Raw genomic sequence first — 14,214 nt, forward strand, 5'->3', positions numbered from 1 at the left:
CTTCCTAGTGCTTGCGCAGTGTCTCTTAAATTCTGAGAAAGATCTTGCATGAAAGAAGAAGGGAATAGAAGAAACCAGCTGAACTGTGATTCTGACAAGCTTTAAAACTAACTTGCTAATTATCTTCTGATTTTTTTTCCTTCTTTGCAAATAAAAAAGTGGGATATAATGCCTACAGCAAATTAGACTTATTAGGTCTTATTCCAAAATAAGAATTTAAGTGTAGCCTACCTTTCAAAACAAAACAATGGCAAGTATTAATTATTTGTACTAAACTGTTTTCCTTCTTCCATGTTAAATTCCTAGAGAAGCACCCAAATGACATTCAAAGGTACTAGCACAAAAAGCTAACATTTTTTGGTAGGACTTGCATAGGCATAGCTTGCTAGGTCTTCAGGAGTCCAGATTTAGTTTTCATTCATTGCTGTCACTTCACTGACAGTACTGCAATTTTGGCTGCAGAAGTCAGCTGTGGTGTCCCTAACTTAGTTCCTTTATGCAGCAGTGTGACATTACCATCAGCTTGAAAAGTGTTGTTTTGTCCAAATCTAAATACCAGGTGTGAATCTGTTGACTTGGCTGAAATGTTTAACGGGAACAAGTTTATACAAACTGGTCTGACTCTTTTATATATTGACAAAGTAAGTATTTGGTATGGTAAACATTTCATTTTAACTTTCATTCATTCAGGCTTTTATATGATATTATGTTGGTATCTTCTGAATTCAATTATTTTCAGATATTCTGTAGCTCATTTCCATATCTTTCAGCTGTAATACTTTGGCATTTCCATTTTGCAGTTAAATCTAGATTCTGTATTCTTCTTTGAAATGAAATATCAGGATTTTCCATAGATTAGCTGTTCCTGCTAACTGTAATACTATGTTTCAGACTCTTATTCAGCAAGACATTTAAATAAGCAACTAGCTTTAGGCATGAGTTGTCTGTTCATTGGGGGTTTTTTCTTCAATTTTACTTTCACTCCAGCTTCATATTTTGAATGGACTTAAAATATCTCACTGTCTTAGCACATTTTAATGCCTTGGTGTATTGCAATCACTATCTTTGTAAGATTTCCCAAATTCAATCTCTGGTACAGTATCTGGAAGGAAAAAAAAAAAAAGTTCTGGACTTTTTCTAAGATTACCAGGGTTGTAACATTGAAGAGTTTTTCTTCAAGATATTACAAATTTTAAAGTATTTGTAAAGCCGTATGTATATTCAGTCATTTGTACAGCAGAAACTCAAACTCATAAAAATAAAACCAGCAGAGACAGTTTCTTAATGGAATGTTAATTTTATTTCTTCATATGCCAAGGAAAACACATACAAGGCCAGTGCATGTAAAGTATATTCCAATTATAACATTAAATCTGGTCTAGAAGGATGATTTTAATAAGGTAGACTGTCACTTCTGTTTCTCAGTTTGCATAATCCAGTCTCTTTTGATCAAGGATTTTTAATTATGTTGAACTGGTGCTGATTCTGACTTCTGGATCACAACCTAGTAGGAATTAAGTAGACAACATCAAACTAATTTTTACATTTATTTAATGAAATTACTGGTGTGTATTTGTCAGATTTCAGGACTTCATCTCTTTCAAGCTTTGAAGAATTGACAAGCTAGGAAGTTAAAAAGTATCTATGCAGACTCCAGTCTCTCCTTGTACATAACAGGAAGAAGGGAAGGGTAAAAGAATCTAACACATGCAAATATGTTGTCAGTAAAATACACAAACAAAATTTAGCCTTACATTTGTTTGCAGATCATTTTCATCTGGGGTACTTTAGTAAATCAAATCACAGCAGGAAGACAGTTCCAGTGACTGATGAACTTCATTATGCCTCTGAGGAGTTACTATAGCAAAAAAACTCAGCTAACAATTTTAAAAGATCTGATGTACAATACAGCAGTGCCAGTTTCAGCATTATTTTTTCATCAGTATGCAGTGGTTCATATTATTTCTGTGTAGATCAAACACAAGTAGAACGCAAAACTTTTGTTTTATAACACAGCTGGACAGTAGAGTGCTACTCGGGAGTGTGCTAATGTTACTACACATGGACACATTCAAATATAGCAAAACATGTACTGGTGCTTTTTTGTGTTTTCTCAATGTCATGTCAGAGCAAAACTTACTTATAAGACTTAGGCTGAGGCAATTTAGCTCTACCAGTACACAGGTCACAAATGGTTATGCAGTCTTACAGCCAGGGCAGATATCCGCTTCATTTTGCTATCGCTTCATTGTCTTGTGACGTTCAGCAGCTTGCTGTCTAATGTAACCACAAGTCAGGAAGATTTGTGGGTCAGGAAGGAATGTGTGTGAATTTTTCATAATGCATTTTCATAATGATATTGTGAAGGTTTCCTTTAATGGAAGATCAAAGGGGCTTTCATCTAACAGAGTTAGGGCTCAGTTTGTTTAAGAAGAGAAATCTTCACTCGAGTAGAGGAGAAAATGGAAGGTTTTCAATGTAATATCAAGTGTCTAAAGATTTTATTTTTAACTGTCAAGAAAAATTGACAAGCAAGTGACAAGTCATATATATACAGTCTAATTGCATCTTCCCCGAAGCTCAGAGTGAAAATCAGATTTCGCATCTCTATTGCATGATAGAAAAAAAAAAATTACCCTGTCAAAAAGATGCAGACTCAACCCATGCCCCTAAATTCTAGCAGATGCCCAAGATATTAGCACCATAAAATCACATTTATTGCAAGTTAACATCTCTCAGGCTACTGCTCTCTGCTGATTTCCTTTCTCTCTTACTGATTTTCATGTTTTTTCTTGCTATGTTTATTTCTATTACTCTAACCTCTTTCTCATTTTTATTTTTCTTCTTGCATTTGGCTGTGGCATGCTATTAAGGTAAAAAGTAGACAAGCTTTCCGCTGCACTGCATCAGTTTTGACACTTCTACTAATTTTTGCTCAGTAACTATCCAGTACTTAAATATGCAAAGTACTTATACTGTATTTAAGAACTGCCCTTTGAAAGTTAGGTAAGTTTCAGCACACACATTCAATTAATAGCAAAGAGCCGGCAGGCAGTACTCAACAATGAACAGCATAGTCCCTATCCACTGTAAATCACTTATAATTAGGAGCTGGTGCTGATGTGAAATGCAAATGGTTGTAGTTATCACCACAGGGAAGGAGGGAAGCACTCCCCTTAACTCTCCAGCACCATTAGATACAAAAAAGCAGGTTCCAGTGAAGACTGCAAGGGGCCAGCGTGTCACCCCAACTAATTTTTCACCTTCATGCTAGCATGTCCATGAAAATGTGCTACAAAAGATGTACATTCTGTCCCGGGGCTTCACCAAAGTTGGCAAAACATTATGCTGTTCTTTAAGTGACTGAGCTCTGCTGGCCCAGAATGGCATGTAATTGTTGCGTGTCACAATACAAATTTAAAAAAACCTTGATTACCGGTAGAAGGTATAGTCTTGAACTAGAATTCATGTGTAGGGCATGCTATGCAAACTGAAGATAGAGAGAGTTTCTGCCAGAAACATTTTAGAATTAGCATCTTTATCTAGGAAATTAAAATTATAATATTTACCACTTTCACAAGATGAGCTAAGAGCTTAAAACTTACTCATCATTTTAAGATATCTTGATGAAAGACAGTAGTTTGCAGAAGTGTAAAGTATTGATGGACTAGATTTTTATTAAACCTGCACTGTTCTATTATGATCAAAGGCTACTGTTGATTTTCCAAGGTGCCCAACTCAGAAACCTGCTGAAAATTGACCTGGATTTAATATTGCTGCACTTTTCAATTCCTCCTCTGGCTGCCTTGTCAGTAGCAATGAACTTTAATTAAAGCACACAACTATTTAAAAGTTCTTTAGCACTCTATCCAGTATGACTTAAGCACATTAAGCATGCACTGAAACAATACACAATTTACAAAAAAAGAAGTCTTAGGTATAGCTACTCCAACCTTAACATTTCCTCCACTTCCACTAAGAACAGTTTATTGATTCATGGCAAGTTTAATTTATGAAGCTCATGAGACTGACTCTTATCTTACAAGCCTTGCACTGATATAGGTGAGATCAGAGCCTGTGTGTGCACATGAGCTGATTTTGAGGAATTTCTACTTGCAATTTAGAGAAGATAAATGTGGCCTCTGTTAAGCAGGTCTGGACAGATGGAAGAAGAAAAGGCTGCTGAATCACCACCCTGTCATATAGCCAAGAGGATGCACTGTGCTGCACTGGAAAATGTTAAAAGTGGAAGGAAAATACTAAGATTTTCTTAGTGCTCTTTTTGCAGTAAATTTTTCATGGTAGAAATAACCCCATACATTAGTTATTGAAGAGATTAGGATGCAATTCAAACTGCAAAAGCCATGCAAAAACATTCACACATACCTAAACATGCCCAAGCATGAGAGATCATTTGCTATGTAAAATACTCCATATTCAAGCATGCCCTACAATTCACATTGTTACAAGTGAGGATTTTTTTGTGTGTGCTGACATGATAAAAGCAAAATTAAAGCTGTAAAAAATTTACAGACAAGCTGAACTAGTATATGCTTACTTGACAGGGTTCTTGGCAGCATCTGGATCCTGAGCAGTTACTGTTCCTATTACACTGTTTAATGGAACATCTTCTTTCACTTCCATTATGTATGCTGGTCTGCTGAACATGGGGGGTTCATCTACATCCTCCACCTGAATTCTGACAGTAGCTGAGTCCTTGAATGGCCCCAAGTACAGGAATCGAGGGTCCACATGAGTATTGGTAGCTTCCACTTTGAGAATATACAAGTTTTTGTTTTCGAAATCCAGTGCCTGGGAAGAAAAAAAAACAGAGTTTGAGAAGTCTGTGGGGATTGCTGTGATTCTCAGCCAGATGAGCAGGATGAATGGTGGGAAGTCGTGGAGAGGCCTCTACTAGGTAACAGGAGCCTGAACTGGAATTAAAATTCTAAAAGAAAGGAGAAAGTGTGCCCAGCTAATACATTAAGAAGAAACTACTTTTTCAAGGAATTCTATGCCAGGAACTCCTAAACACCAAGTAGTTTTCTCATATAGCCTTAACTCTTCATGTCTGTTGTTCTGTCATTTTTGGCATTTTGATGATTTCTTATCTGTTTTGTGCCCATAAGCACCACACACTAAAGGAGGGAAGATTTTCTAGGTATTGCTTGTTTAGATACTGGCATTCCATCACTGAAATGAAACACTGTGACATCTAGTGTCTGGATATCCAAGACCACCTACAGCCAAAGCCAAACATGATTTTATGATAGGCTATGACTACAGCACACCCTGTTAAAACTATGAAGAAACAGTATTTAGAGACTCTTTGTCACTACTTGGGAGAAATGTGGGGACAGAGTAGTCACCCTGCTTTTCCATTCCATTTTAGAAGATTCACAGCTTCTGTCAGCAACAGACAGAAATACAAACGGAGTTAGACTGATATCATAATCAGCCCCTGGAAGGCATCTCCTAAAAAACAAGCAATGACAGGTGTCGTACTGATATCAACAAGCAAGTGCATGCTCGGAAAATCTACACAATGTCTATCTAGTGATGACTGAACTTGAACTGATGAAGGATGATATCTGTAACCTTATCAAGTTTGCCTGATAACCCACTGTAAACAATATTTCTCAAACCTTTTCTGACAACCAATGTGCAACCTAGTAGATGATGTCCACTGTGATCTCGCAAGGCACTGTGATTTTTTTTTCTAAAGCATGCTGATAGATTTATTAAATTTTTACAAAATGTGAGTCAAAAGAAATTTGTCTATATACTTTAATATATTATAGCTGCACTATTCAACATCCTCTGATAATGCAAAATAGGCCATGTGATACTCATTGTTTCTGTGGTCTTAACACAGTATTTTCTACTAAGCGAGCAGATCCTTTAAGCATCATAGGGAGAAAATCACAGTTGGATGGTGGTGCTTCCTTGAGTTTTTCTGTGGGTATGTTCAGGCTGTAGAATTTTTTTCTCAGTTGCATCACACTCCTTAGGTAATTTACTCTCTCAGGTCCTCCAAAGTATGTGCATTGGTTTAGTACAGGAGGTGTAAGAGGACGGACACCAATTGCTTGTATAAAAGAAACTTTACATAGGTAATGTAGAGATTCCCAACAGATAGAGTTCAAATTAACAAAAATGACATGTTGCACTAAAAATGAAAAACAAGTATGTGCTAGATAAAGGTTTGACCGGTGTTTCAGAGGCTGGGATTAAGCGTGTTAAGATGTGTACCTTTTTCACAGTTATAATTCCTTCCTGTGTGTCCTTGTCTGTGGTAATTCCAAACATGTCATATCCATCCCCCTCAGTGATGCTGTATTCGATCTCTGCGTTTTCATCCACGTCAGCATCGTTAGCTTTTATCCTGCCAACGGGGGAGTCGAGTGGTGTAGACTCAGGAGCTCTGAACTGGTACGTGCCTGCAGCAGAGAGAGGGAAATCTGGTTAGTCAGTCTCAACGTGCTTTGGACACCACCTCTCAGTCCACTGCCAGGGTGGGCATGTGTACGTGAGTTTGTGAGTCACTGTGTCCACAGGCCTTCCTGGGGCAAAAGCCTTCAGCTTCTGCCATACTTTCATGTGGATAAAAGTTACTAATTTTCCTATCTGTTTTCTCATATGGAGGATGGGCATTTTGCTTTGCTACAAACATGTAACTTTAGCAACAGATGTCCCTTTCTGGACGTTCTCATGGTCTCTGCTGGCCATATCAGAATTGTGTACGAAAAATGTCTTGAGGCCAAAGGGCAAATATTAAGAACTGTCAGAAGCCAGTGCAGCTTAGTAACACTAAAGCTGAATCCAGCTCAAATGCCTATTAAAAATGTACTACATTGAATTTTTGTCTGAAAAAAGCTACTTGTGGAATGTTGGCATTATGAAGCTGTATCTTTGGCTTTTATATTGAAGACGCTTATGCCCAGAGAAGTATAATTAACTCATTGGGGGCAGAGTGCTATATTTCTTCTTAAGTTGCTCTAATTTAAATGGAAACTCTTTGCCCACAGCTAAGAACAGACTTTGAACCTAAATGACAAGTTGCTTCCAATAACTTTCCCAGCGACTTAACTGCCAAAGCTCACTGATTTGTCTGATAGTATCTGCAATTATTTTCTGTAACAGCTGCTCTTGACTTTGACACACACTGTGATACACACACATCATACAGAGAGCAGTGGTTAGACAAAGTAAAAAAGGAAAAAAATAGAGTGAGAAAGAAGGAGGTAAAGAGAGGGAAAGAGAAGAGGATGAAAGCTGAATCACTTTGAATCCCTTAAGGCAATGAATGGTCATTAGTAGGAATTACTTTCTAAGAGAGCTTGCTCAATTGATTCCCATAAGTATCACACGTGTATCTACCGAATTATTTGAGACAGGGGAAGTAAATAGGCAGAAATACCTGATATATTTATGTATGTGCTTTTCTTTCTGTATGCAAAGAATATAGGAAAATTCATTGAAGCAAATGCTTTCTGGTTACAAATACTCATTTCTACTGAATTTGCTCTTGGGGTATTTTTGCATACTTAAATACATTTATTTCAAAACTTAAATATATTCGATTACAACAGATACCTTAAACTGCAATCAATCACAAAGTCTGAAAGAAATAATAGCAAACAAGAAATACAGATCATGGTGATCAGAGTTACTTAACAGGTAGGAAAAACGGAAGCTGTTTCTGCACATTAATTCACCTCTCAAGACTGTCAACTGCAAATGGAGTAAAAATATTAAATATTTGTTTCCCAGTTACAGCAATTAACCTTGGCATGATGCTATTACTTAGTTATGTGCTCTCTTTTGCTTTCCTAAAGGAAGTTTGATACTCAATAAATTCACAATGGAAAAACAACACCTAAGGTGAACAAAAAACAAAACAAGAACCATTTTTTGTCCATTTTAGTGTTACAACACGGAATGTAAATATTCCATACTCTGGGGGAAGCGAGGTGGATTGTCGTTTACATCAGTCAATGTGATGTTCACGGTGGTGGTTCCTGATAATCCGCCCATCTGGCCTCCCATGTCTTTAGCCTGGATGACCACTTGGTATTGCTCCCTATTTTCACGGTCCATGTTCAGTAAAGCAGTTTTAATAATGCCTGTAAATATGAAAATTAAAGAGTGGGGAGTTCACAGGTAGTGACTTTGATGGAAATTCTTATTAAAAGAACAAAACAATCTCTGTGTAGTAAGTAAACTTTGTCCAGTACAAATATTTACTGTTATGAGATGGTTCATTAAATTACAGACTTGTCATGCCACATCTCAGGCTACTGCCTACGTGACAGACACAGTATTAGTGGTACCCACAGAAAGATGTTCTAGTTATTTGTGAGCTGTGTTATTTTACATCACTATTTACCCTCTTTCAGCTCCATGCTAAAATTTCTTATTGAACTGGAAAAAAGCTGTTTGTTCATTATTTTGACAGATGTGGTAAAAAAAAAGAAGAGCTAACTTCAGCAAGACACCATTAAAGAGTGCAACAACATTAAATGGAAGAAGCAAAATTAATTAAGAACATTATGAGCATCCAAACATGCCTGAGTATATATATTTCTATTTATACATCGATTGAAACGATTTGCCAGTCACTTCCTTCTTCAAAGGCACAAGTATCAGTTATAAAGCCAACTCCTATTGAAATTCAATCATTCAGATTTACCATGAAGCAAAATGCTTGCCTTCTCACTGGGTCTCTTAAGGTGAGAACTGACTCCTTTGTAGGCAAAAGGGGTGAAATTCAAGTACGGAAATCCATGACAAAATTCACAGTGGCTTTGAAAGAGACGTGTTTCACTCTAGGAGTTCTGCAATTGATTTCCATGGCAGGAAGATCAAGACTGTGGTTTACTTAGCTTCCCGTGCCCCATAAAAACCTCTCGATAGAAGTTTATTAGTGGTGAACTCCCAGCTACTTTATCCTTATTATAAGTCTGGAAGAGCACATACTGTACTGTCAAAGTCAGAAAAAGTGCATCAGTGCAAAAATCCTGGCTTGTGTTATCCAATACCTTGTGCTTGAAGGGAAGCTCCCTTTGAACTTGGCTCTCTCCCTTTTCAGAATTGTGCACACCCTTTCAGCTCAGGTTTCAGTTTGAGACATACAGTCTCTCTTTCCTTCTCCCTGCCTGAGCTTCTAAGATTTATGTAAGAAACAATCCTAAACCTGATTGCCTGGGATAATCTATTTCTTTCCTGTAAGCATGCTGAGGACAACCAATTTCCCAAGCTTCCAGCGACCTAACACAGTGGATGTTTCCACTGAAGGAGTTTCTTGAGATTATTTGTTTCTTTTTGGAAAACTTAGTCAGAAAGCTTGGGAAGAGACTACCTATATTCTCAGGTAGTCAATGGTACACCAGATCCAATCAGACAGAATATGTATGTTGTACATGCACAGGTTCCAAAGCTGTCTGTTAGTCAGACCATTAAAAATTCGAGTCACTGTGTATAATTTAAACATCTTCCAAAAACAGAACTCAGAACTTTGGGATTCTATTTGTGATCTTCTAGTTTAGCGCAACAGTCAATTTTACCTCTTCCATCATTACTCTTAATTAAGATTTCTTTCATAAAATTAGCATTAAAGTGATATGTTGCAGATGTACAGAAATTATGATTACTTTAAACAAGTTTTGAAGAAGCAGACGGAGAAAAAAACCTCACCTGAACAAACCCTTAGTCTTAATTTAGCCATTATCAAGATCTATGAGGATTAAGCACTTTTTTCCACACCCACCTGTTGCTCTCTTTCATCTAAAAGCCAACCTATTTGGTTTAATTTAAGCATCCACTGCAGTCTCCGTACCCACTGCTTGTTAAAAATGATTGAAAACTGATTCACATCCAGTACTAATTGTATTTATTAGACTTTGCTGGTAAGATTAAAATATTGTAGTTGTCATGTTTACAGATGCATCACTCTATTAAATTTGTCAGATTTTGCACTGAGTAAGATGTAATCTCTTCAAAGTTTTTTTACTAATATATCCTAGCTTGGCTTAGCATGTCATTTTGAATTACAGACATTGTCAGAGAATGACAGATAAGGTCCCCTGACCTGTCTCAGATTCAACGGAGAAGTATGGTTGTCCCTGGAGAATGCTGTAGACAACTTTAGCACTGTTGCCATAAGTAGGGTCATCGGCATCAGTTGCAGTGACTTGCACAACAAAGGTACCTGCAATGAAATATTAAAAAAAAATAAAAATTATTAGGTTTTTTCACGGCCAAGGCAGTTTATGATGTAGAGAAAAAAATAATTCATGTTCAAGTTAGACTTGTGGCAGGAAGTTAGAAATATCTTATTTTGTAGAATTTTTTCTGTTCATGAAGGACATAAACTCAAAATGATACCTGTCTTATTCTCAACTCATTCAAACACACAGTTATTGATATGTGGATCCTTCATCGTGTTTCTCATGAAGGAAACAGAAATGCACCCTTCTCCAGATATTGAAAGCATTCGGAATCTGAATCTAGGTCTAGAATATACTTTTGCAAATTTACTCATGCTCGTAATGTATTTGACAGAGGAATGTAAATACAGTTTTTCATGTGTCTTCTAGAGAAAGAAATGGTGTTGAATCCTAGGCAAAGTGTTAAGAAACAAAAAGTTAGCTTAGATTTTGGCATTTAAAACCATTTGTGAATACGGTGTTCACATATTAAAATGTGAATACTAGGTTCTCACTTCACCAGATGAGTTTTCATCCACATGACAAGTCCCATGAATGAGGGGAGAGAGTATGCCCCAAAGTCTTTATTTTCATATTGCTTGAGCTTTATTTTAATCTCATTCTTGATCATGATTAATTAATGCTTCTCTCCCTGGACATTATTTCAAATTAGAAATGTGCTTCTTGGAATTCAACCATCCATTGCTCTCTGACAAAGAAATCAAAATCATCTCCCTAAGAATCAAAGAATCAAAACCTGTCAACTTCTCAGGAAAAGATCCCATCTTAAAATAATTTTCCAAGGAAGTTCTTTTTCTTGTCTTAACTGATTTTTACAGCTCAGTATATTTTAAATCAATAGAAATATTTCAGTGGACTTCAAGGGACTCTGGAGCTCTTTTTTTTTTTTGAATGGAAAGAACAACAAAGGTTATAGGAAGTTAATGGCATATCTGAGAACCAGTGGGTGACAGAAATGTGTACAACCCCTTCTCTACCTACCCTTTTCCATTTTGTTTACTTTCCTGAACTAAAGAAGGGTTGCTGAACAGATCTAGAAGTGGTATCGACACAGGTGACCATGGAATACCGTATTACTACACTGCTACTAAACCATATTAACAATGTGTGTTAAACTCTGGGGTTGCGTAAAGGAGCTCGACTCACTTTCATTGACGTTAAACCAGACAGTATCAACATGTATTTTTTGTGCTAAAACAGAGGGAGCATACCCAGCTGACACCTCTTATTCCAGCAAATCGCTGCCACTATTTTCCTGGATTTTTATGTTTTTTAAATGTCTGAGGTGCTATTACTCCAGACTCAAACAGCAGATGTCTCTCTTCAACACTTGTAAACTCTGGGCTCTTCAATAACTCCACAGAAAGACGCCAGACCAGACACTGAAATCAGTTATTAGTTAGCACCTACCAACATCTGACATTTCGGGAATGCTGGCATTGTAAACGTCCTTTGTAAACATTGGCTCATTGTCATTGATATCATGGATCTTAATGATGAACTCAGATTCTGGTTCCACTGGTCTTCCAGTCCTTCTGTTTATAGCCTGGGCACGGAGTATGTATACAGGCTTTTCTTCCCTGTCTAGTCTCTTTGTGGCCTGGATGTCACCAGTGTTTTCATTGATAATGAAGAGGTCTCCTGCTCCATCTCCAGAAAGGATGTATTTAAGTGATCCATCTCCTTTATCCTGGTCTGAATGCAGCTGGTGGTGAAATGGGAATTAAAAAAAAAAAAAAAAGAAAGGAAAATAAATAAATAAATATTTGGGACACAATTCTAGATACTTTAACTGATATCATGATATATGCTTTCCTATCAGTAATACTCAGCCAGAAGGCTGTACACTGCTTTTGGGAAATGAGTTGATACTATAGTAGAAGCAGTGAGTAGATAGAGTTGTGTCTTGATGTCAGAACTGAAATGGTCTGCAATATTGTAAGAAATTGCCTGAGGATAACCACAAAGTGAAGCTGCAGACCAATTTCCCAAGCTAAATATACATCAATCAAATCCAAGTGCTAGTGGCTTAGGTGGAATACTAGGAATATTATATAGGGCAATGATATCCTACAGTGGAAAACCAGTGGATTTGGGAATTGAAGTAAGCAAAGAATTAAAAAGTGGCCAGTCAAGCTATTTCTTGAGTTTAAATTCCGGGTGCTTGGCTCTTATGCCCCATGGACATTATGTAATATATCACATAGTGTACAATAAAATAATCTATCAAACACATATACAAACAGCAGATAAATACATGCATTCACAGATCTGGCAAACTAAGGGCAGAGGCAGGCAGGTATAATAGACCATTACAGCACTGGAAGTGATCAGTTGCCTTATCCAAAGGGGCATGGACAAAGCTGAAACATGGTGGAGGAAAGGGAAAGAAGAGAATGATGGCAATTAGCATACAAAGCATGAACTGCCCAAACCATCATCTTTTATTTCCCCAGATGATTTCCACATCTCTTGAAATGCTGTTGAGTGGCACAAAACATGTAACTGACTAAATCATACCCCTATGGGCATTCCTTCGATAAAGCCTTATTTATTCCCCCGGCCTTAAAATGCAGGCTACTCAACTACAATTTATTTTATTGTTATAGAAAATAAAAATTTAACAAAATGAAACATTAAAATGGCTTCCAAAGAGCATAGGTACTGAAACTAATGGGAAAAAAAAACCTGTTAGGCAGCAGATTCCTGGAAATAATTTCTTTCATAGAGAAAACATGTTTATGAGTCAGAAGAGCTGGACTTTCTCAACCAGCTCTTTGCTTCTCTTTTCCTGAATAAAAGTTAGAAAAAAACCCCCCTGGTTGAGCGTGTTGCAAAGCACTTAGCATTGCTGGATAGCATGCAGAGGACAGAAAGATTTGTAGATTTAAAAATCTTGGCATAGACTCCAGCAATGCCTGGCTATGCCCCTACCATGCTGGAAGGGCAGCCTCCAGCATGACCATATGGTCAATGTTTTGGGATTCCTCCAACTTTCTGCTCAGATCAGAAATCCACAGACAACACACTTGGTGGCACAGAGCTCCACTGTGTGTGCATATGCCAATGATCCCTAGAGAAAGCATTCTCCATGCAAAAACTCTGCCTTTAAGGGTAAAACTCTCTGTCACCACACATTCCAAGACTGTCCAATAATGCAAAATATTGTAACTTTGGCATGGTTAATCATTAGCAGACATGCTGAAGCGCTCTTCTTAATTTTCTCCTTCAGGGAGAAAATGGGTATTCTGTGTAATTTTGCACAGAGCCCTTTCTCTTGATAATAAGAATAGCAATAACTAGGTTCTGTGCAGAATTTTTCATAAACAGATTTCACATCCCTTCACAAAACCAGTCAATACCATTTGCTCTGTTTTTGGATAACAAAGTTTCCCAGAAGGCTAGTCTTGAAATTTGGAATAGAGTTCAGGTCTCTTGAGTCCTATTCAGTTAGCCAATTTCCTTGGCCGGGGGGCCTAGAGGAATTACATTATTTACTAGAACATAGCTTCAGACTCTAAAAAACATCTATCAGACCAGCTTCTTCAGAAGTCAGACTAGAAGTCTACTGCAGGATGCAATTTCAATAGGTTGTTTGAATAGAACTTTCCTTAAAGGCAACCTGTAACAGAAAAGGCATGAAAATAATTTTATTTTAAAACTGTGTATTTTTATGATTGTTTCACATCAAAAATTCAACTTCTGTCTGCCTTGAAAGCCTGTTTAACTTTGTCTGTATCAGAATGGCACAAAAACAGCCCTCAGTAACAGACTATTATTAATTCATATGAGTCATGGAATAGTGTGCTGTTTTGAGACTTGGTAAAGGCTGAACTCTCAAGCTCATTTTTGTCACCATTTTAATTAAACTTGGTTTCAACGAACAAAGCAGCAAAAAAAGGTCAAGATAGAAAAGGTGTTGGAACCACTGGGAATAGTTTTCCATAATATTCTTTAACTAGCCTAGACTACTTAAAGAACTAAA

At 37.1% G+C, this 14,214-nt stretch overlaps 1 protein-coding gene across 3 annotated transcripts in view; it reads right to left on the reverse strand.

The window, feature by feature from the left end:
* LOC121674393 (cadherin-6) overlaps nucleotides 1-14,214 on the reverse strand; it is a 102,786-nt gene that overhangs the window by 16,951 nt on the left and 71,621 nt on the right. For all 3 annotated transcript variants that reach the window (XM_042048714.1, XM_042048715.1, XM_042048716.1), the window contains exons 3-7: nucleotides 11,640-11,934; nucleotides 10,091-10,210; nucleotides 7,959-8,126; nucleotides 6,253-6,440; nucleotides 4,559-4,812 (exon numbers count right to left, since the gene is read on the reverse strand). In XM_042048714.1, coding sequence (XP_041904648.1) covers nucleotides 4,559-4,812; nucleotides 6,253-6,440; nucleotides 7,959-8,126; nucleotides 10,091-10,210; nucleotides 11,640-11,934 — 1,025 coding nt within the window. The remainder of the gene's footprint in view (nucleotides 1-4,558; nucleotides 4,813-6,252; nucleotides 6,441-7,958; nucleotides 8,127-10,090; nucleotides 10,211-11,639; nucleotides 11,935-14,214) is intronic.

Source organism: Corvus kubaryi, unplaced genomic scaffold (genome assembly GCF_017639235.1).
Source record: "Corvus kubaryi isolate FWS band 111438036 unplaced genomic scaffold, C.kubaryi_AGA036_p1.0 68, whole genome shotgun sequence".
Lineage (NCBI taxonomy): Eukaryota > Metazoa > Chordata > Aves > Passeriformes > Corvidae > Corvus > Corvus kubaryi.